At 38.5% G+C, this 22,864-nt stretch overlaps 1 protein-coding gene across 1 annotated transcript in view; it reads right to left on the bottom strand.

Annotated features, from left to right (window-relative positions):
- Positions 1 to 7,257: 7,257 nt before the first annotated feature.
- Positions 7,258 to 22,864, bottom strand: part of CDH2 (cadherin 2) — a 122,600-nt gene continuing 106,993 nt past the window's right edge. Inside the window, exons 15-16 of the mRNA XM_059815687.1 lie at positions 15,938 to 16,102; positions 7,258 to 8,672 (exon numbers count right to left, since the gene is read on the bottom strand). Coding sequence (XP_059671670.1) covers positions 8,466 to 8,672; positions 15,938 to 16,102 — 372 coding nt within the window. The 3' untranslated portion in view covers positions 7,258 to 8,465. The remainder of the gene's footprint in view (positions 8,673 to 15,937; positions 16,103 to 22,864) is intronic.

Below are 22,864 nucleotides of genomic sequence, written 5' to 3'. Positions count from 1 at the left end.
GTCCCAAATCTTCATGACCGCAGAATAAGTGCCCATTCCTTCCCTACGTCTCTAGTTCCAAAATTATACCCATTTTGTCGCATTTTTAGAATTAAAAAAAAGATTTCACAACAAGATGATGCCATCATGAAACACCTCTTTAATTGTCTGCAATGGGCAAATTGACATACTGTTGTCAATGGGGTACTATTATAATCTGCCCTTTTCTACTCTAATTTCATTACACTCTTTATTAAATGGACATTAGCAAACATGTTTCTTTGTGGGGGATCCCACACAGTGTTATATTCAAGTAACAAAAAATAGCACTCTTAAGACTTGCAAGGATTTTCAATGGTGGAGAAAAATCTCCCCTGCAATAAGATGTGCAAATATGCATAAGAACCACATATTCATATGAGTTGGGGGGACAAATAAGTTTGTGATGATCTTCAGGGAAGCCTGATGTTTTATTTGACACTGATTATGAATCTTGTCCTAGTAAAATCACCATCACTGTGCAGGTGTATTTAATGAACAGGGACTCTGGCCCACCGACCTACAATAAATACGTATACAGCATCTACCTCATGACCCAGAACTTTACTATATGCTTTTTTACTACTGTATGTATGACTGGAGCAGTGTTGAAATCTAATTTCACAGAGTGATCTTTTCCCTCTCCTCTAGCATGGCTGTTGATCTGATATTCCTGTGGCAGCTACTGAAGGTCTGAGTGTCTAGTGGTGTTTGAGACCATCAACCAACAAAATTGCCATCAAAATTCTCTTCCAAATACTCAGTTCTGAAATAGATTTCTGTAAAAGCTCATTTAAACAGGGTCACCTGTCATCACAGCATGGTCCAGAGTTCAGCAAACATAGCGCCTTAGTGAACACAATGCGTTGTAATAAACATAAAGTCGTTAAACGACATTTTTCAAAAAAGTCAACTGACAATTCATAACAACTTGGAATTGTTATGCCAGTCTCTATTTTCTGAAACAAACGTATTCATGCTTGTACTACTGGTTATTCAAGGTTGTTCAGCTTCATATGCTATCATATATAGCTGCAGGAATATTACAGGTGTAAATGTTTTCTCTGAGCTGAATGCTGCTTTGAGGGCATCCCCGATGGGAGCATTTCCATTGACTCAGGAGCTTTGTATCTGAACCCCTTTTTGAAGGGCTGTATTCTGCCAGTCTTACTTACATTCTGTAATTCATTGCTCCAGTAGACATGTTGACACTACAGAGTTTCAAAGCGGCAAAATTTTTCATGAGAACTTGACCTGATGGACTGCTATTCAGCAAAGGATTGCCTTCCAGTCTCTGAAGGACAAGCCTGAAGGCTTGTGCTCAAAGTGTTTCTTTGTGGTTCTCGTCCTATATGAAAACTTTATTGCCATTTGAGTCTTGTCTTCAAAGAGCTGCAGACTGAGTGGGAATGTCAAGAAAACAATTTATTTTGTGAATAAATGCAAAGGATTTGTGATCTGTTTCCTTCAGGATAAAATTGAGAGCTTTCCAGAGATTTTCATGGCAAAACTCAAGAGACCGTTTTCAAAATAATGGTTAGGGCATTCACTCAGCAGATAAAATACCAAGGCACAATTCCCTGTTCCTGAGCATGGACTGGAACTTTTTACACCCCAAACAGTAGTTTAGGCTTTAAAGTCTTTCCTCAGAAACAGCAAATATTTAATTAGTCATACCATTAGGGAACAACAGGAAACACCAAAGCAACTAACTCCAAGTTAGAGCTTGGACTTAGACACTCTGCAGTCAGATTATTCGGGTCTACTCAGTGTGAATTCTTGCCACACAAAAAATAGGAAGATCAAAAAACTCAGCAATAGCCCGGAATTCTTCTGTTATGAGACACGACAGCAGAGCAGGTCTTTGAAGTTGCCTCTCCCAATCCATGAGGAGTAGTGTTTATGGGTTGGATTTGCTTTTTTTGGTTGTTTTTCTTGGTTGCCTTCATTCTGCCTGAATGAGGAAAAATCAGTTCTCAGAATGACAGGGCACTGAATATTGCTTCCTGACTAGGCCAGGCTAAAAGATTAATTTTTGTATATTTCTCGGTTTATCTTAAAATAACCTTGCTGAGCAAACTGCTCTTTATTAACTGCAAGTCAAAACATACCAGTGACAATTCTACATTTTCAGTGCAATTCCTTCTAATCATCCTAGCACAAAAACTCTGCTTGTTTCTGTATCTGCTTTACACAATACCACCAGTAATGAATGTTCTAGAATTGGAACATAATTTTGATTATCTGGCCATTACTTTTGATTTATGGAGCACAGAGACAGCTGGGTTTTTATAAGCTCGCCCTGCAGTACTGCAGATAACAAATGTAATGTAATAATCAAACTTCTGTAGCATGGAACACAGAAGGGGTGGGCCCACAGATCTGTCTATCTATATATACACCCATACCACATCAACAAATTTTATCTTCAGAAGCAGAGGTATAAAAATAATTTGCACAATGCTACTATTCATTCTTCATACCCAGAGCAAAATATGTTGCTTTCAGAACCAGTATTTAGGCTCTCTGGGAGGGGGTGAACCACTTGAAGGTGGTTTCACGAAATTACACAAATGCGTACCACCATGAGGTTTACAAATGCATTAGTGTTAAAAAAAAAGCCTCTCAAAAGGAATAGATTTTAAGAAATAGTAATAAATATAAGCCATTGTGAATGATGCAAAATCTAATTTTTTTCTGGGTGCCACACAGGAAAGTACGAAGTCAACAAGAATGTTCCCCATTAGAAGGAAAAAAAATCAGACACTTCAAGGAAGAAGAGGTTGACCGTTTAGTTCCGTTATAGCAGATTGATCAAAGGTTTGAAAACAACAGCAGAGCAGCTGGTTACAGACTCTGAAAACAGGGAAGGGGAAACCAGAAACATTCTCTCGGGCTTGCCAAGAGAACTAGGAAAGTAGAATTTGTTAACACAAACTAAAAGGGTTTTAAAAATATATACTAGGAGTGGGAAATGCAGCAAGAAACAACAGTAGTTCATAAACCAGAAAGCATTCCCTTCGCTAATAAGAGACAAATGGTCCTAAATACTTTCTAAAAATCACTCTCACAAGGTGGGGGGAGGAGAAGAAAGATGGAAGCAATGCGAAAATAATGACCATCTCATCCAGGTAGTGACTGATTGTAAAGGTGATAAGGGAACAGTGGGGAGGAATGAGATGAGACATGTGGGTGCCCGTGAGCTCCAGGTTTTGCGTTCCAGGGATCATATATGTGTGGCTTTTGTGTGCTCAGGGAAGAGGGGCAAGAGAGCTGCAACTACACTTAAATCCTCTGAGCACCAACAGTTCATTACACACACATAGATGCATCCTCTACAGCCAGAGCTACATGGAGAGCAGTTCAGAGAGCACATGCCCATCACCTCACCCTGACTGATCTTTCCAAAGAGCTCTCCGGAGGCTGCAACTTCACATTGTCACCACATTAGTGTATGCCCCTCTGTGACAGAAAAATCAAAAAAGCATACAAATATGAAATCTGATTATAAGTAGCTACTGTATTATTGACAATTGCTGTATTTTTAGATGTTCTAGAAATCCACAGAGGTTGCAGGGTAAAAATACTGTTTGGGGCACTAAACTTTGAAAAGGAAGATAAGTCTTCCCAGCTATTGCTATGCCAAGAATCCATCCTCAAGTCTACAGCAAACCAACCAAACCAAAACAAGACCGAGACCTTCTTTCTTTGAGGCTGTAAATTGAAGAGTGTAGAGCCTGATGTGAGATTTGGCACTGTTCAACTATCTAGGTAAACTGAGGGGAAAATTGGGAAAGCTCGGTGGTGGAATGTACCCCAGCAGGAAAGGCAGCAGCATTACACCAGGAGCTCCAGAGAAGAGGCATCTCCAAGTTCTCCATTACACCAAAAAACCTGTTTGGCCAGCACAGAAGCAACAGGTTGGCTGGAGAGTGCCTTGCATTGATTGATCGAAGGGTCCCTAACAAATGGGATGCTCTTTCCCTATCCGTATGATGGAAGGCACCTTGAGTCCCTGTGGGAAGTGCTTAGCCTTTTTTCCTTAGCCATTCTTCTCTTCTTCCATTTCACAGCTGGCCTTTGCTGCTAAAGGCAAGATTTTTCATTATTCCTGTGACATATATTAAGTAAAGGGCAACTATCCTATGCTTTAGAGAAACTCCTATGAAAGATCCTTGCCTACAGTAGGAGTAAAAAGTAAAGCTTACGTAAAGAAATGTAAAGGAAATGAAAAAAGTACAGACATCATACAAATCTAGATCATCTCTGGCTGAATGAGGAAAACTGTGTATAAAATATACCATTGTGGCTTAGGCATTAAGGCATTTGAGTGACTTTTCTCCATTTTATGTGAATAATTAATATTGACTGAGGTAAAAGCAGGGACTTTGCTTTCACATTCCTGATCCAGAAAGATAAATCTGCCAAAACCATACTCCTTAGGAAGGTGGGAGTAGTTGTGTAAGGTAAGAATTGGCAGTGGCTTACCTGAGACATCTTGAATGACTACAGACAGGTTTGAGAGACCCTTCTGGGAATGGGTGTCCCATCATCACCCATCAGAAGACATTTTCCCTCGTGTGTAAGGTGCATGGGACCATGGCAGAGTAGATATAAATGCTCTTCAGGGTAAGGAATTTGATAGGGTTGCAGAAATACTATATACCAAGAAACAGAACTACCAAGAAGCAGACTTCATGTGGCTTTTAGCATCAGAGTGACTTTGCTACTTTGGCATCAGAAGAAAATAAGTAGCTATTTAAAATATTTTTGTTCACTACTGAGAAATACCTTCTGCCTGCAAACCAGTGCAACACAGACACAAAGATCTTCCATTTAAAATTTACATGACTTTATAAACATTTTATATAGCAGAGTCAAGCAAGACAGACTAACTTGGAGTAAGGGGAAGAAGTCAGTACTCATTATCTGCCCATCAGAAAGATCACAGTGAGCTTTATAGCCAGCTTGTAACAGTGCTACAGGACAGCCGAGAGCACATCACCACCAGTAAAATCACCAGGTGAGAACTCAAACATCACTTGATTCAACTATTTGGAGGGAGCACGATTATGTTTTAGAATGTTGTGGGATGAGTATTAAAGTCCTTCACCAATACTTCACAAACCCAGAGGAAACACAGGAAGCTAGATCCGTCCACGTGTAAGGCCTTGTGTATCCATTAGGATATTTATTCCCCCAAAACACCCTTCTCCTCCTCATCTGTTTAGCCCCTGAAGTTCAGAAGGACATAGGCTATGAAGGACTATCACTGAAAGGAAATACAAATTGTAGAAAGGCTATCCCTTGGATACAGTGTCTGCAAGGCAGAGATAATATATTATCACTGTCAAATCCCATTTCCAAAACAGTCTGCCAGAATTTCCCAAGACAACTGTAGGGTCTTCCTCTTCCTCTCAGTGTAGTCCTCTGATGGGGATTTAAGCATGTATCATGGGTACAAAACCCGGTTGCACATTTCTAGAATAAGAACTGACCTGAAGCTTGATGAAGAAGCATCAGTTCAAACATCTTTTTTTCTTGTAAAAGCATTTGAGATGCATAAAGATGATTTACCCTTTGTTCTGTTCAGTAGACCTAATGCTGGCCTAACACTAGGTTTGAGAACAGCTGCCACAATTTCAAAGCAGCTGGAGATAGAGCTGGAAGATTGTCTGATCAAGATAAAGGTAGTATTGCTGTGCAAAAGAGCTGAGCGTTCGTAAAAGATGATCTCTGCTCTAAAAAAATGTGCTACAGCCAAAACTGGAAATCTTTCACAAATCTTTGCCCCTCTCCGCATCTTTTTGCATTCATTGTCAATTAAATAGAGCTCATCTAGCATTTCCAGTATGTTAGTTCCAAATAACAACAATGGAATTATGCTGCTTAAAATACATTTTTTGCATAAATTACAGAAGACAGAAAAATCAATGTGCTAAAAGTGGCCTTTTGCTTATTTAACATGCATTTACAGTTTAAATCCTGCCTTTCGTAAGTTTTCCTTACTTGAATATGCATAGCCAGATTTTGATTTTTATGTACTGGCTCTACATCTTTTTTCCCCCATGCTGCTAATTAATATGGAAATAGCTTGAAGAAGGTCATTGATAATTTTGACACATTACTGAAAAATCAAGGCTTTGTTACAAATGCACGAGATAAATAATAGCCAAGTATGCAGTCACTGAAATGTTATATCCCAGTATGAGAGGATTGCTACCTCTCAACTTTCACTGGCATCATCAGGAACATGAGGAAGTAGTAAGTAGACATGCCCATGAAAAACACAGTCAAGAAGAGATACCTCACTTGCAGTGTTTAATGCTCTCCAACTCAAATTTCAGGATTTACCTCTGGAAGTCACAGTCAAATTATGTTAATTATCGTTTGAGTGCTGACAAAGCACTGAAGCGGCACCACGCTGAAGAGCATCACCCACAGAATAACTCCCTGCCCACGGAGCCTTCCCAGCGCAGAAGGCTGCTATGCCAGGCCCAGATCCCCTCCTGCTGCTCCAATTCTCTGAACAGACTGAGGAAATGTGGTGTTTCTGCTGAGTTTGAGCTTCACACTGTTCACAATTAGGTCTTTAATGGGTGTAAATGTAGACATTAAACCTGAGCAGATTGTTGCAAGTGAAAGAGGGCAGAACTGCTGTACCTACTATGTTTGCTTTGTTTGCAAATGAATCATTGTAACAGGTTAGAAACATGTTTAGTAATAACTAATCTCCTAGCGGGACTCTGATAAAGCTCTATGACCGTAAGCACCTCCTTGAAAAACATGATCTGATGTGCACCGAAGTTAACAGAGGCTTGTCTTTACTTCAGAGTAAGAAAGTCCAGGTGGCAGATGACTGCCAGGATCTGCAATTTATTTTATTTATGCAACTCGCAGCATAATCACACAATCATTAAGCCGTCAGTCTAGAAATGAGCCAAAAATGATGCAAGCTCTGTTATTTAGATAATGCACATTAAACCAAAGAGCTAGCCATCAATGTGGAATTGAAAATTTTGAATCCCCAGAAATGGCACAGATCACTTTGCTTTCAGCTGGGAACTTGCCTTCCAAATTTGTGCCAAATTCTCTATGCAGCTTATTTTCAGTCCAGCAGTATCGAATGCTAAAGAAGTGCACGTAACTTCTCACAAAACTCAAATGCACTTTGTGTACTTTAATTTAGTAGTCAGGGCTGCCCAGGTAGCACAAAAAAATGCCAGACCAAGCACCAGATCCAAAATTAGCATTTTATTCAGAACGTTGGGGTCAGAGGTGTATCATTCATATTCTGGTACACAATACAGAGGCAAAGCTGTTCTCAGAAGTCTCTCCAGTTTGAAAGCTCCTTCCCCCTTCCCTCCCCACCCCCAAAACATACTGTATATTTACTCGTGCCACCAGTATCAGGCCAACTCCCCTCCCCCCCCCTTTTTTTTGGTACAAATTATGTAAAACTTTTGTGCTAAGAACTTTTCTCCCTCCCCAAACAAAAAAAATAATAAAAATAAAAATAAAAAAAAATATTGAGTACTCTAACTACAGTTCAACAATTGAATCAATGTCACTTGTTTGCAACCTGTTTTGTAAATACTTTATCCATAACGAAAGATATAAACATGCAAAAACCTGAATCCATAGTCCAAATAATACATACACGTGTTCTGAAGTTTCTGCACTTCTCCACAGACTATGCCAATAAAACATTATGTACACATACCATTTTTTACAGTGAAGTGGGAAAAAAAATACCAGAAATTAAAAAAAGAAAAAAGAAAAGTGTACATGGATTAAGACCAAAATGTGTCTAACATTCTAGCATAAGGAAAAAAAATTCAATTCTGCTACAAACTGGTGATATGAAAACTCCCTTTATTTGCAACCAGCTGCATAAGTTTTAGAATTTTAGTGAAAAAAATCCCCTAACATCTAAAACTAGAAGTATTGTACATTGTTCCACCTCATGGTATTCTCTCCCAGATAATAAAATTGTCCCATGAGGATTTTTTTTGTTTATTTTTAATCTCCTTATTTTAATAAAAGCAATGCGATGTAACAAAAGCATGTTGAAGCATATTATGTTTCGCCTTACTCCTCCCCACCCCAACATATTTTGTCTCTTTAATGCATCATTTCATAAATCAGTACCATTAAAGCCTTAAACATAAAACTAATTCCAATCTGAAAAAGGTACAAAAAGGCACATAAAATCCCAGTGCTTCTGTACTGTAAAATTCAAGTGTAACTGAGCTCAATATTTTTTTCCAAACAGCATTGGATCACTGATATTCCACGGAGCCCAAATTGGTTTGCAGCCTAAGCCAAAGCCTTCAGCAAGCACTTGTGCTAGTAGACTACAAAGTTAAAGCCTAGCTTCTGTATGCTTTTGGGGAATATCAGCTGAAATGTTTGTACTTGTCCAAAAACAAAGTTCACTTTGAAGTTCAGTCATCACCTCCACCGTACATATCAGCAAGTTTCTTGAAACGTGGGCCCCAGTCATTTAGGTAGTCATAGTCTTGCTCACCACCACTACTTGAGGAGTTAAGAGAGCTCAAGGATCCAGCAGTGGAACCACTTCCTTCATAGTCAAAGACTAAGAGGGAGTCATATGGTGGGGCTGTAGGGTCATTGTCGGCTGCTTTAAGTCCCTGCAAGAAGGAGAGGGAGAAAAAAAGGTATAGTTCTGTGTCTGAGAGAGAGGCAAAACGTAACTGGAGTATTGCAGTGCAGTTATCTATCAGTCACCAATTGAGAAAACTAAGCTTTTGTTCTTCTGCAATCCAATTCAAAACAGGATTCATCTTTTTCTAACTCCAGCAAGAACTTATTTCAGTTCCTTTTAGAATGGCCAGGTTTCCAGCGTTACAGCAGTGGACATTTTGAATGTAGCTGCAAATACAGCTCTAACAAAACCTTGAAAGAGCAACACGACACTAGGACCAATGCTAATAAATACACAGTTTCAGAGCTACACAGCTCACAACCTGCGGCATGAGCAATATGGGACTGGTTAAACAGACAGATGGGGAAGGAGAAATAGCCATGTTTGTAAAGATTCACTTTAACAGCCATCTCACATGGACAATAACATATCCACTGACATTGCTGGCCTGCAGTCCATCTGTGTGTGCCAAAAGTCCTATTTAGTTCTGTAAAATTCATGTACCTCTGTAGGCTGCTGTTGGCTTAAGCCTTATGTGCTTTGCCATAACCACCCATAAGATTCCACCTGCTCTTGAGAAAACACACACAGACATCAAAACTAAATACGTGATTATAGCCATTTTCGTTTCCTCATTTCAAAGTATTCAAGTTATCAACACACGAATACTGGGTCTTCAGTAATTTTAAGTTTCTACACTCTAGAGCTGAATAAACCAAACTAAAACTGAAACAAATTGAGCAAGAGGCAAGTAGGGAAAGAACCACCCTTCCTCCAGAGAAAAGTCTCTTCCCTCCCTGTTTTCTTACACAGGTCCAAACCTAAAGAGTAAGTTTAATTTTAGAATATGAGACAATTGCTCTGTGCTTATCTTGGGAAGATTTACAAGTTGCATATAAAAGGCTGAAGCCTGAAGTTAAAAGCCCTCTTGTGTTTTGGATTTTTCAACCTTGCAGTTTCTTCCACGGGATTAGCAATGCTTTGTCAAGATCTTCCAATTTGAATAGGATCTACTCTGGCAGCCACTGTCAAGGGATAATATATCTTCCAGAATTCTATAAGGCTGAGCTAAGATTTTAAATTGCTCACTGTTAATTTTAACCAGTGCTATTTGTGCTGTCTTTATTTTTAATTTTTAACATTTATTTATTTAAAGAATGGCTTTATTATACTCTTGATTATTTGAAGGATTGAGTGTGTCTCCTTCGAATTATTTAACATTCTGTTTTTAGAAAAGTATGTTTTACTCTCAATTATGTTTAGTCTAAATGTGACATAATGGAAACGGATGTTGATTTTTCTTCTAGAAATACGTATATAGCTAAACCCATTATTTAAAGCATATGGCACTGATAAGGCAGGAGAGAATCCTGGTTCTTTATTGCCTATCTAAAATAATTCAGAAGTGTGCAAAATGTACCTAAAATAATTTTGCAAATCAGTGGTGGAAAGGCCCAGCGTATTTATCAAACTAATGACCTGTAATCAAGAACACGTTTTGGACTTAAAATGATTGTTTTATGTAGAACAACAACATCAAGCAGGTTATTAATAGTCTGCATTAGAAGCACATTTTTGAATTATCTGATAAGAATAATTGGTGATGCTTGTTATCTTTCTCTTTGGAGTTTTTGATGGCCATAATAAGGACAAAAGAACTGAGATTCCAAAAAGGCAATAGAAAGTGTTGGAAGACTTCCCGTATCCAGCTTCAAAGTTGGAAATAGTTCTAAGGCTTTCTCTCAATCTCTGCTGCTGAGGCAGAAATGCCACTTTACTTCTTAGGCAGTAACTGGCCTTATAGTATTTACAACTTCCCTTAAGACTGCTTGGGGTAACAGACATCCATGATTTTTGAACACAGGTGACAGGGAAGGAGAATAAATACCACTTGAGCTTAAGGAGTGCTGAGGTATGAATCCCAGGTATCTGTGTGTAAAAATCATTTAGAATGATTTAGAATGCTATTTCCTTGCAGTGCTGCCTAGTAACAACCAGCCAACCATGGCATACTAATTTATTAAAAATCAGAGAACAAAACATTTTCCTACATCACTGCAGAAATTCTGGTACCTATCAGCCATTCATGGCAAGGTGGCAGGCAGCCTCTTTCCATCTTTTTTTCCAAAGGGGAAGTTGGATTTTTTGCAATTTGCTGCTGGTATGATAGCATTTAAAAAGAAAACTGGTTTTGAGCTACTGACTTACAAGATAGCATCTCACTAAGAAATTCAGTGTTTCAAAGGCTGTGCTTACTGTGTAATCCATTTCATTCAGAGAATGTAGCTACGGGCCATGTTATGGAGGTATTGACTCAACTGCACAGCCCAAGTTACACTGACATTTGCACCTATCTTCTGGTTAAAAATTCCTCAGATTCATAGTGTAATGACTGAACTTAGTCTCTAACTCTTCAAACAACCACCAAGTTTTCTGCTATATTTGTGTGGCAAGTTGCATACTAAAATGACAAACACTACAATTTTTTCACTTTCCCTCTGCTAAGTATATTCTCTGAACCTACCCAGTGCACTGCTCCACTTTGTTGTTGGGTTCTACAGCATGTCCAAAGCTGGAGTTACCGGATGTGAGCTTTGTCAGTGAAACTGGCGTATGAAGCTCCCTTTTGTTTCAGTATTGCCACCTTTTTTGCTTATTATGCCATCCCTTTCAGTGGGTGGTACAACAACCTGCTGCATTGGCACAACTGAAAAGGCAATAAATGGCTGCCAAGAACTACTTCTACTGATTTTGCTGCCATAGTATTGTCAAGAGCTTCTGAAGAGATCTCTGTTTTTCCCAGATGCATTCAAGGATCTCAGAGCAGCAGAGTTGTTATAGTTACTTGGTTTACACCTTCCTGATTTGAAAACCCAAACTTTTTACTAGAGAAGCTTATTCAACAACAGAATTGCTGGGGCACGCACTTGGGAAGAGATGATCCTGCTGGGAGATGGTGAACTAAGTCATATTTCCTTGCATTTGCTATACCACCAAGGCACAACAAGCAGTCACAGAAGAGCCATGGCAATACAAAGGTCAGCTTGAGACCTAGGACAGACTGAGTAGCAATCTCACTTTTTTCCTCTTCCTCTTTTATATATGTTGTGGCAACTTTCACTAAGGAGGAGATAAGGGGCTGGAGAGGAGAAACTACAGTGCCTTGACTGAGGAACAAGGGTAACCTTAAGTTATACTTTCCTTAGTATGTGCAGCATTCTCAATTTGTCTCAAATCCAGGGAAAGCAAAACCCTCAAAATCTTGAGCTAACACAAAACATTACAAAATCTAGTGGTTTTATTTTCATTAATCCTACTACTTAATCAGATTCATCAGACTTTTGATGAGAAGGAAAGGAAGAACAGAGCCCTACAGGGAAATGCAAAAAATTGTTTAAATCTGGAACAGTTTTTACTTGACAAGAGAAATCAGAAAACATCGAGGGATTCTATTCTGCTTGTAGGTGCACTGTATCAATAACCATTTACTAAGAATGAATTGAGGGTCCTCCATGCCCCCATGGGATGAGACCTTTAGTTTGTAATTTAAATTTAGTTTACCTCAGGCTATGTTCTCTATTAGTTAGAAATATATTCTTAGCCACAAACTCTCCACCACAGTATTATTTGTTTAAGATTACTAGGGACAGCATAGGTGGTTCTTGAAAACAGGATTAACAAAGCTACTTCAAAACAGGCCTAATTTATACTGTCCTGCAAATCCTTACTATTCTAAGGTGTTAATTATGCTCGACACTCTGCAGGTTTTATGTTTTAAAAGGCTCAAAATGGAAAACAAGGTCTACAGAGGATTCTTAATAACACATGACTTATTTCACTGACTCATCTGTACACTGGACTGGAAGAAAAGCAGATTTTTCCCTTTGCCCCTTAAATTAGAGATTCATCTATCCATTGAAACAGACAAAACAAGAAAGTCCCCAAGGTCATTTAGCTTATGCCTGCAAAATATATTTTGATTATAAGGCACCTCTGGAACCTTCTTATTTTAGAAAGTTGATAGTTCTGTATGTGTTATCTTAACTTTGTAAGTGTTATAAAAATACTTGAAGTTTTTATCATACTTGTAACTTGTTTTTCAACTGAGAAGTCATTAGAACACTACAAAATACACGTATTTATGTATGTCTCATTGAGTTAAGTAGATTTAATACAATGGATGACAGCTAGAAAATAATATACCAGAAGAAACAGAGTACTGCCAAAAGGAAAGAAACAAAATGACCCACTAGGTATTTTTCACTTTTTGTTTCTATGGCTCTGTAATAAAAGTAAGAAGAAAAAAACACCCCATGCTTGCTTGGCAATGGTAGCTAAATCCTCCAATATCTGAAACCAATGAGCTATAGTTCTTTTTTGTCAAAAGTTGGAGGAATTCAGAGGCTAATCTGAACAATGCTGGCTGTGTATCTGAGGTGCTGGTGAGCATTCAACAGATTAAATTAATTCCTGCACATGGGCCAGCATCCCAAAGGATCATGCTGATCAGCCTCTCTGGGAATAGGGCCAATTCCTCCAAAAGACCAGACTGATCTCCAAAAGTGTTGCACCTTTTCAAACCAATGGGGTAATGCAGACTTTGCTACTGAGGTACTGACAACTCAAAAGCAGCCTCTCCCTGCTCAGCAAGTGACTGGGATAGTTTTGCAGGCAGTTTGGGTTAGGGCTGCCCAAAGGAAAAGTTAACACCTAATAATGTTGAAGGTGGATGCAGAGAGAGATGAACTTTGCCCTGTCTTATCTTGCTATGTTGTTTTCACAGCTCAACATATCTTCTGTATGAACTGCACTAAGAAACATCTGGTATGGGTTTTACCCAAGGTATTTCTTCCATTTACTCCAAGTAAAACTGAGAGGAACTTAACCAATTTGTTTGGGTATAATCTTGCCGGGATTGCAGGTGGAATTCTCTGAAGAGAGTTTGAAAACCTGTGCAGCCTGAATGTTTATGCTCTAGATGCTGATAATTTGGAAATTTAACTGTAATAGTGAGTACTACTTTGAAAGACTGGTATTTTTTTTCCCCAATAGAGTTTTTAGAATCACATTTGCCATGGGAAATTTTAACATAAAACACAAATTAAGATGAAACTGTTCTGGAGAAATAAAATCTCCATTTTGCTCAGACTTCTGGCAAAACAGACAGAGCATGGACAACCTTTGGGTGGCTACCGTCTGCTAGGAGAGGATTAGGTGGAATGCCCTATGGTAAAATGATACATTACTGTGAAATCCTAAGAAAGAAATACCTTATGAAAAAAAGAAGCTAAATATATAATGCTTGAAACATAGCAACCACCTCATATAGTTCCTTTCAATCAGAGGATATAATTAATTCTGAGCTAATTTGCAGACAAGAAAATTGCCATGTTTTCTTTAATTTCATATATATTTCCAAGGTTAATTTTATTTTAGAGTCAATGACATTATTGACATGATTTTACTGTGTAAGAATAGCTGGGAGAAGCTTTCTCTTTTGGTAGATGGCAAGGGGAAGCATAAAGGGAGGTACTGATCTAATACAATAGACAGTAAGAATGCTCCATGCTCGTCTGTACTGTGATATAAACATACTGGGTTAAATCAAGACAGCATGTAATGTTTCTACAGCTCCATGTGTACACATTGATGCTATAATCTTCAAGAGCAATAACCTACTGAAAAATAGCATTGCAAGAGCAGCTTGCTAAGTAATTGAAAAATTGTAGGAGGCTGGACAAACTCTGGCCCCTTTCTGGCTTTCCATGAGAATCACACTCATTCCTTGTCTTGGCTCTGTAAGAGAGCTTGATAGCTGCTTTGAGGACAAGAAAAATCAGGGTATTGAGGATTATGGGTTCTTCCTGACTGTCTGCCAGGTGGGTAGTGTCTGGTTACAGCTGTATGAGAATAGGATGGGAAACTCTGACTGCTTGGAAGAAGACGAGGAAGCACAAGGAAGTTCTTGTGTACACGCTGCCTTGGCCAACAATGTGAGCCCTTTATTGTCCCATGTCTCCACTATCTTCCAGAAGCCAATGATAATTGTAGTATTTAGAAGTGCAAGGCATGCAAAAATCCTCTTTGTTGAGACATGTCTTTTTAATACAGCTCCTCCCCAAACCTGGAGTCTCTTAGAATACAATGTCTTACGAGAATATTTGTATGTTTCCTGCTAGTCATCTCCCTGTAGGTTTTTTTTCCACAATTGTATCACTGTATACCTTAAAAGGAGCAAACTCAATTTTCTGCAGCTTGCTAAAACAAAAGGCTTTAGTATATTAGCCTGACTTTTCTTTAAAGCAAACAAGAATAAACACATTTGCAAAAACAGTTCTGCAATACTTGTGCAGCTCTAGTTGCCAAGGAAGATATGAGAAAATTAAAGAAAATAATTAACTACTACTACTACTACTACTACTACTACTACTACTACTACTACTACTCATCTACAGAACATAGCTTATTTTTAAGTGGTAAATTTTGGGTTAGTATTTGTTTTCCTATAACCAGCAAGCACAAGAAACACATTGTATCTTAAGTACCACAAAACCAATGATTTAAGACTAACCAGTGATAGAAATAATGAAACAAATATTTGTAGGAGCATTTCTTTCAGAACTGTGAGTAATCTGGTATGGTCTGAATCTTACTTACGTTTATCTTTATTACGAAGAATCAAAGATAATGGAAAGACTTTTAAAGCTCTATAACAAGACAAGTATTAAAAGCACTTACGTAACATTTAATTTAGCTGCCCTGCTCACTAATCGTATTTGATGGAATTCTTTTGGTCTTATTGAAGGGACTGAATTTCCAGTATTATATGGATTCAAAGGGTAATGTATGAGGAAAATGAAAATTAACTTCTTACATTATTAAATTACTGTGGATTAATAAATTAATTTAGGCTAAACTATAATTTTGTTAGTTTATTTATTACTTGGGACCCATAGAATAATCCTGCTTGGAGATACTGTGGTTGCAGCTGATAACATATTATGAATGTAATTAATACAAATGTACAGATGTTAATTGACATATCTTCCCTTTCTGTTTGAATGAGTTAATTAAATTTGTCTGCACTTTAAAAGAACATATTTACTTCTATCTAGCAAGACAATTTTAATTGTCTAAATAAGTTTTAAAAAGTTATTATGTTCAAACATAACAACTACTCATGCAGAGTTCGATAAACAAAATATAAAAGCTTATCAGATCTTAGGAGGAAACTCTCTTTCTCTCCTTTACCTCGTTAATGAAGTCCCCAATGTCCCCAGGATGAGGAGCAGCTGATCTGACTGGATACTGAGGTTCTGCATGGATTGGCCTTTCATCAAGACGTCTGATTCCAACAGGTTTGATGGCATCTGGTTCCACAGTGTCAGGCTGCTGGAGCTGGCTCAAGTCATAATCCTGCAAAATATGAAACAAAGGACAGTACATTAAGAGACTTTCAAACAATATCTATCAGGGTGAAATATTAGGAGGAAAAAAGGGAAAGCGCAAAGTATCATTTCACCAGTTCTGTTTTCAGGATGGTAATGCTTACTGTGAATAAGTCAGTAACTGTTATTTGCATACCAACAGGATGTTATTTGATTTATACTCCCTGAATCTACCATTTTGATTCTATTCCATCAGATTTGTAGAGCTTCTCATAAGTTTTCCATTGAGAAGCAAGGATTTGAGTAGTACTATTAAGAGACTAAACACTTGGCCTACTAATGGTGTTTTACTGCATAGACCAAAGATGCCAAATCCAACTCTTATTTGTCTAAGCAAATAAATACCAGACATTCTCATTCTCAGAAAGAGGCAAGTGCACTGTTCTGCAGCATTTTGTAATACCTTCAAAGAATGAATTTGAGACTCCTTGCTGATTTCATGTGGCTTCCATAATATGAAAGCCAAAGGGGGAAAAATGTCATAAGAAGTACAAAGCTCCTCAGATTTGGCCTTAATTCTAAGCACTTTCTAGAGATTACTCATGGATCTGTTCATTAAGTACTTGATGCTGCAGTTTCAAACTCTGGCAGACTGATGAAGCTAGCATACCGCTATGAATTCCGATAAGCAGTATGTATATAAAAATTTTAATTAGATGAATGTTTATGCATTTAAGATAGATATGCCTGAATACTATTTGCATAGTGTGATGCATTTCAGCATTGTCATTCACCTCACTGTTGTCATGTCTAGAAGGTAGTCATGCTCTAGGATGCCTTTGCACAAGGCACTGGTAAAAATGCAGAACAAAGAACTGCGCTTGAAGGCTTAAACTAAAGCCATTCACGAACTACCAGTAGACTGGGGCTCATGCCAACTCTACTGTATGCCAGATACCGTGCCCCACAAATAATCCAAGCAGTTGAGGAGTATCCTGAATAAGCTTCTTTATCATCAGTCTCTATTATTCAACAGTGTTGTTCTGGTAAAAATCTTATTTATAATCTCAACTTGCTGGAAGTGATCTGTGCAGACAATTACATTTTCATTGGTTCCTTGCTGGCTCCTAAAGGAAGGAATGTAAGCATTTACTTCTGCTGTCACCTGACGGGATGTAGGTCCTTTTTGAGAGTATGACCTACTGTGACCCCAAAACCAGAGTTTCCAACAGGAGGAGAGGTTTGTTGACAGCAGTGAAGGTAGTTTGTTGGGAGAACTGTAACCTTCTAATTTGTTACTTGGGTCCTCAGCTGACTGCACACAAATATATAGTCAAAAAAGGTGGAACAGCTCCACTGAGATCTGAGAATGCAGTTTCATATGCTTTAATTAGATTACAAGTTCCTTGGGGCAGAGCTGTAACTTCTACCCTTCGGTTCTTCATGTACCAAACAGAATAATAAGCGATCTCCATGAAGCGGTATGAATTAGAGGAAAGTAAACAGAACTTTTTATCCTTTCGCTTTTTATTACGTAAAATAAATCAAAATAGTTTAGAGACATACTATCAGAAAATCCTATCAAACAGAGAAGAATGTACTTTTTAGAATTTATAAATATGTAACACAAGAGTGCTTTTCATACCCACCCAGAAGATAAAGGTGGAAAACACTAACAGGGAGAAATGAAAAACACTGCTTTTTTTATACTAAGTGTTTCATTATGGAGGAATTAAACCAGGTATGGTTAAATAACAATATATTAAAACCAGGACAGCCTCTCTGGTCATTTCAGTTTTATAAAGATAAAATGTTTTTTCCACCCATTTGCATATGCATACAATTCTTTTTCTGACTAGTGTTCATACAGAAATGCAGTATGAATCAAGTCAGTCAGTCTAGTATCTTCACGTCTAAGACCATCCTCTTGTGTGTATATACAATTTGAGACATCTCCAGACTCTATAGCTAAAAAGACAGCAAAGATTGCCATCCGCAAGGCAACAGCAGTGCAGAATGTGTCCTTACATGGACTCCCACTTTGGTTTTCTTTTCTGCCATCTAGCCTTCTATCAGGGGAAATTTATTTTGCAGGTCTGTTAGTGTTTGGACAGGAAGAGAAGATCCATTGTGCTTATTACCACAGACTCTCAAATCTCTCGTATCATTAAAATCAATACTAACTGTACATCAGTCAGGTATGGCAAGTCATCCACCATCTCCCCAAACTGCCTTAGTGCCATACAAACACAGCACCATGCAATGACTCCAGCTGTTTCAACATTCGGTCTAAAGCCAACTATACTCAATTATTGCAAAGTGAAAGAAGGAAAAATGTTTTAAAGAGCCAGGGCATAAGCTGTTTAGGGCTGCTGAAATTCCATCTTTTCACTCAATGCTGCATTCACAGCTAGAAAAATGGGAAAACTTTTCACGTATTACATAAAGCTCCTGAACAGACTTTAAGGTTAGTCTCAAGCAGAGTTTGTTAAGATAGTTAACTGCAGAAGTGACAGCTAAGTAGAAAACTGTGGCACATCAGAGAAAGAACAAGACATGCTGTTCGAGTGCACCCTCAGTAAATTTGCAGACGACATCAAGTTGGGCGGGAGTGTTGATCTGCTCGAGGGTAGGAAGGCTCTGCAGAGGGATCTGGACAGACTGGATCGATGGGCCGAGGCCAATTGTATGAGGTTCAACAAGGCCAAGTGCCGGGTCCTGTACTTTGGCCACAACACCACCATGCAATGCTACAGGCTTGGGGACGAGTGGCTGGAAAGCTGCCTGGAGGAAAAGGACCCAGGGGTATTGGTTGACAGCCGGCTGAAGATGAGCCAGCAGTGTGCCCAAGTGGCAAAGAAGGCCAACGGCATCCTGGCCTGTATCAGAAATAGTGTGGCCAGCAGGAGTAGGGAAGAGATTGTACCCTTGTACTCAGCACTGGTGAGGCCGCACCTCGAATACTGTGTTCAGTTTTGGGCCCCTCACTACAAGAAGGACATTGAGGTGCTGGAGCGTGTCCAGAGAAGGGCAACGAAGCTGTTGAGGGGTCTGGAACACAAGTCTTATGAGGAGTGGCTGAGGGAACTGGGGTTGTTCAGCCTGGAGAAGAGGAGGCTGAGGGGAGACCTTATCGCTCTCTACAATTCCCTGAAAGGGGGTTGCAGAGAGGTGGGTGTTGGTCTCTTCTCCCAAGTGACAAGTGATAGGATGAGAGGAAATGGCCTCAAGTTGCACCAGGGGAGGTTTAGACTGGATATTAGGAAAAATTTCTTCACTGAAAGGGTTGTCAGGCATTGGAACAGGCTGCCCAGGGAGGTGGTCAACCCACCATCCCTGGAGGTATTTAAAAGCCATGTGGATGAGGCGCGTAGGGACATGGTTTAGTGGTGGAGTTGGCAGTGTTACGTTTATAGCTGGACTTGATGATCTTAAAGGTCTTTTCCAACCTAAATGATTCTATGATTCCATGCTAGAGTAGGTTGAGACAGCCAGCTTTCAGCAACATTCTGGGTCATTATTTCTACTCTTAATTTTAGGACCACAAGTCAACAATGCTTTGTCTTTGCTCCAGTCTTTTTCCATATAACTTGTTCATAATTAAAATCTGCTGAGAGACTAATGAGGAACAAGACTAGGCCCTCCATTGGAAACATACTTCAGCAAAGGTTGTAAGCATCTAATGCATATGGCTGCCAATTTTTGTCAGAGGTATTTATTTACTTATATATGCCGTTTAGCCCTAACACCAGCAATTTTACAACAAATACCTCTTCCCCTTCCTTCCCTTTTCCCTTCCTCTCAAAACAGAGGTTTTGTTTGTTTTTCTCCTTAAACTTCTGAACAAGCTTAGATTGTTGATGGAAGGGAGAATCTAGTACTAGTTTTTCTCTATTGGAAGGTTGCTAGAACATATTAGTTTGCTCCCATTTTGCGTGTAGCAAAAACTCAGGCCTTTAGAAAACAAAAATTTAGACTAGTCTAGTTGTCCAAGTCTACAGTCAACAGGGAAACAGAAACCTCCCATTCTACGACAGGGATCTAAGTGAAGCAAGCTGAACGATCCCTTGTCTTTCCCCTTGTTTATAAAGGGATCTGATATCACTGGATGAGACAATACAGCTAACTACCTCTGGTTGAAGAGATGATAACCTTAATGCTTTATCACTATAACTCTCTTGATGTAACCACCAGCACTTCTGTCTCTTTCGTTAGTATCTCTGGCATCACTATTTGCTCTTGCTGAAAAAACCCCTGACATCTGTATTGAAGCATAAAAACTTCTGGTTTTGATTTGCTTTTGTTTTAATAAAGAAAATAAAATCACGATGTACTAAAAGGGCATTTTATCAGAATTTGCGTCTTGTGAAATTAAACAATCACAAAAAACCTGCAAAACCCCACCAACCCCATCCCCTCCAAGCTGATTACGTTGACCTTACTAGCTATTCACTTAGTTCTAGAAAGCTTTAAGTGAAGACTTACACCATTACTAGCTCCCACCTCACATTCCTGAAACATGAGATTTCAGTGAGACAGTGCTGAATGTCAAAACCAGCTAGCCAAGCCCTACAAATTAACCACCTTACCAGACGTGTAGACAGAAGGGTCCAAAACCCCCAAAAGCACTTCTTTTAGAACATTTACACAGTAGTTTGAAGCACAGTCCAAGTATCTCAACTTGAATAGAAGAAACGTCCAGGACAGAAGAAGAGGCCATTTTATACCCCCAGTAATCACTGATTTACAGAGAAAAAAGATAATGCAGCCTTCAAAATCTCTTCCCTTAAACAACTTCCTCTGGTGCAAGGCAGCTGTTCATTTAACAGCACTTGAGTAATAATCCCTCATACAGCAGCCATTGGTTATGGCAGTAGGAGAGATTTTTTAAAAAACATCTTCCTTTCTGACTGACAGTTACCAGATTCTACAATCGCTGACAAAAAATGAGGGAATAGGCCAGGAAATAGAGTTTCTCAGAAGCTTCTAGTTTTATAAAGCTAACTTTTTTTCCTCCTGGATTAGCCATTCTAGTTGTGCTTGTATATTAGAAGATTTACTTAAGTTCTTGGCAAAAACTTAACATAAGTAAAAATTTACACAGTAACTGGACATGCTTTATATGAATGCATACTGGAACATTATAAAGCAGAACTACAAACAACAGAATCAAACCACAACTTACTAAAACTGTAAGTTGCTATGCATAGGCGGGACTAACTTTTTTCCAGATGTGAAAACTCTGAAAATACTGGAATTTATTACATGTTAATTGAGCTTTCCACTACTAAGAAGTTTTCTCTAACATTAACAGTGATACAATCTAGTCCATGCAACCTGACATATTCATTAATGATTTATGAATCTGGCTTCTCTGTTCTCTAAGAGGTCTCAGTTTATTTCCTGGCCATTCATTAGACTGTGTTATACACTTTTAGGGATGACTTGGTTTTTTACCTTTACTAAAGCTTTGGTTATGCATGAATACAGGCCTGGACATATGACTAATACAACAAACACACTACACCTGTTTCCCATTTTCAAAGGATGCAGCCTTTGCAAAGAAATATGAAAGTTCAGATCTATCCCCATGCAAGAAATAATCAATTTAATTGTCACCAGACCACTTAATTTGATGGTGAAAGCTGTAAGCGTCATTCACTGAACAAAATCAGCTGCAGTAGTCTAAGTGTATGTAAAGCAACATTGGCAGTTGTTTGCATTTCACCCACCCCTTTTACAGGATGGTGCCTTAGTGCAAACCCAATTTTATTGCTGGCTTAAGAAAATAGTGCAAACTATGACTTGAAGTACCTATGGATAAAACACATGTTCTGCTTTGTTTTGTGTTCCAAAGACAATTACTGTCTGATCCAATAGAGAAATGGGATGGGGAAGCATGGGAAGAAATATTGTACACAGCTGAATGTTCCCATCTGCCAAGGTCTTTAAAAAAAAAAAAGAAAAAGGTAGCGAAAACCATTCCTGCTATATCTTACTATTCTACCCCCAAACCCACCAAACATCACCCTAAAAAATTACAATAAATTTGCAAGTAAAATATTGCCTTAGTTCTGCAAAACGCTCCAACCCACCCTAAATCTTACATCTGCTGAAATAATGGGACTCCAAAAAAAGCAAAGCACAGAGTACTGACTAGATGTAGGCTGCAGGTGGGAGGCTAGTTAAAATGCCTGCGCTAACAGTTGCTCTTTATTTGCCACTCACTTTTTGATTACTTTCTGCCATATTGTTTTTCCCATTTGTTTTTATTACAGATGCATCTGGAGTATTACAAGTTAATAATTTTTAAGATAACCAAGAAGCTAGCTTATCTTTTTTAATAATAAAAAAGGTGAAAGTTAAACTCCAGCTGCAGATAAAACACAATAACATGCGTAGGTTCTAGATAGGATCAAATAAAACACAAAACAATTTTGTAATGGAATTATGGGAACATTACTTTTTGTATGATGAGATAAAGATTCACCAAGGAATTACAACAATCCCTCCACAGGAGCACTGCACGAGTCACTCATTCAAAAAAATGAAGTTAATGTCTTAGTAAGCAAATACAATCCCCAAAATAACTACCTTCTAATTATAATATTGTATATTCCTCGGGATATCTTAGCAACAGTTATTTCATTCATTATCATTAAAATTTCTAAACATAAAACATGTTCCAATCTTAATGCAATGCAAAATAAAGATTAGAAAGTGAGAGTAAATGATCTGAATAACAGACAGGGTGGTGAAAATAAAATATAATCAAATGGATTTATAAAAT

This window comes from Gavia stellata, chromosome 3, assembly GCF_030936135.1.
Source record: "Gavia stellata isolate bGavSte3 chromosome 3, bGavSte3.hap2, whole genome shotgun sequence".
Lineage (NCBI taxonomy): Eukaryota > Metazoa > Chordata > Aves > Gaviiformes > Gaviidae > Gavia > Gavia stellata.
The sequence above is the reverse complement of the archived record's forward strand: the minus strand, read 5'-3'. Positions and strand labels throughout refer to the sequence as shown.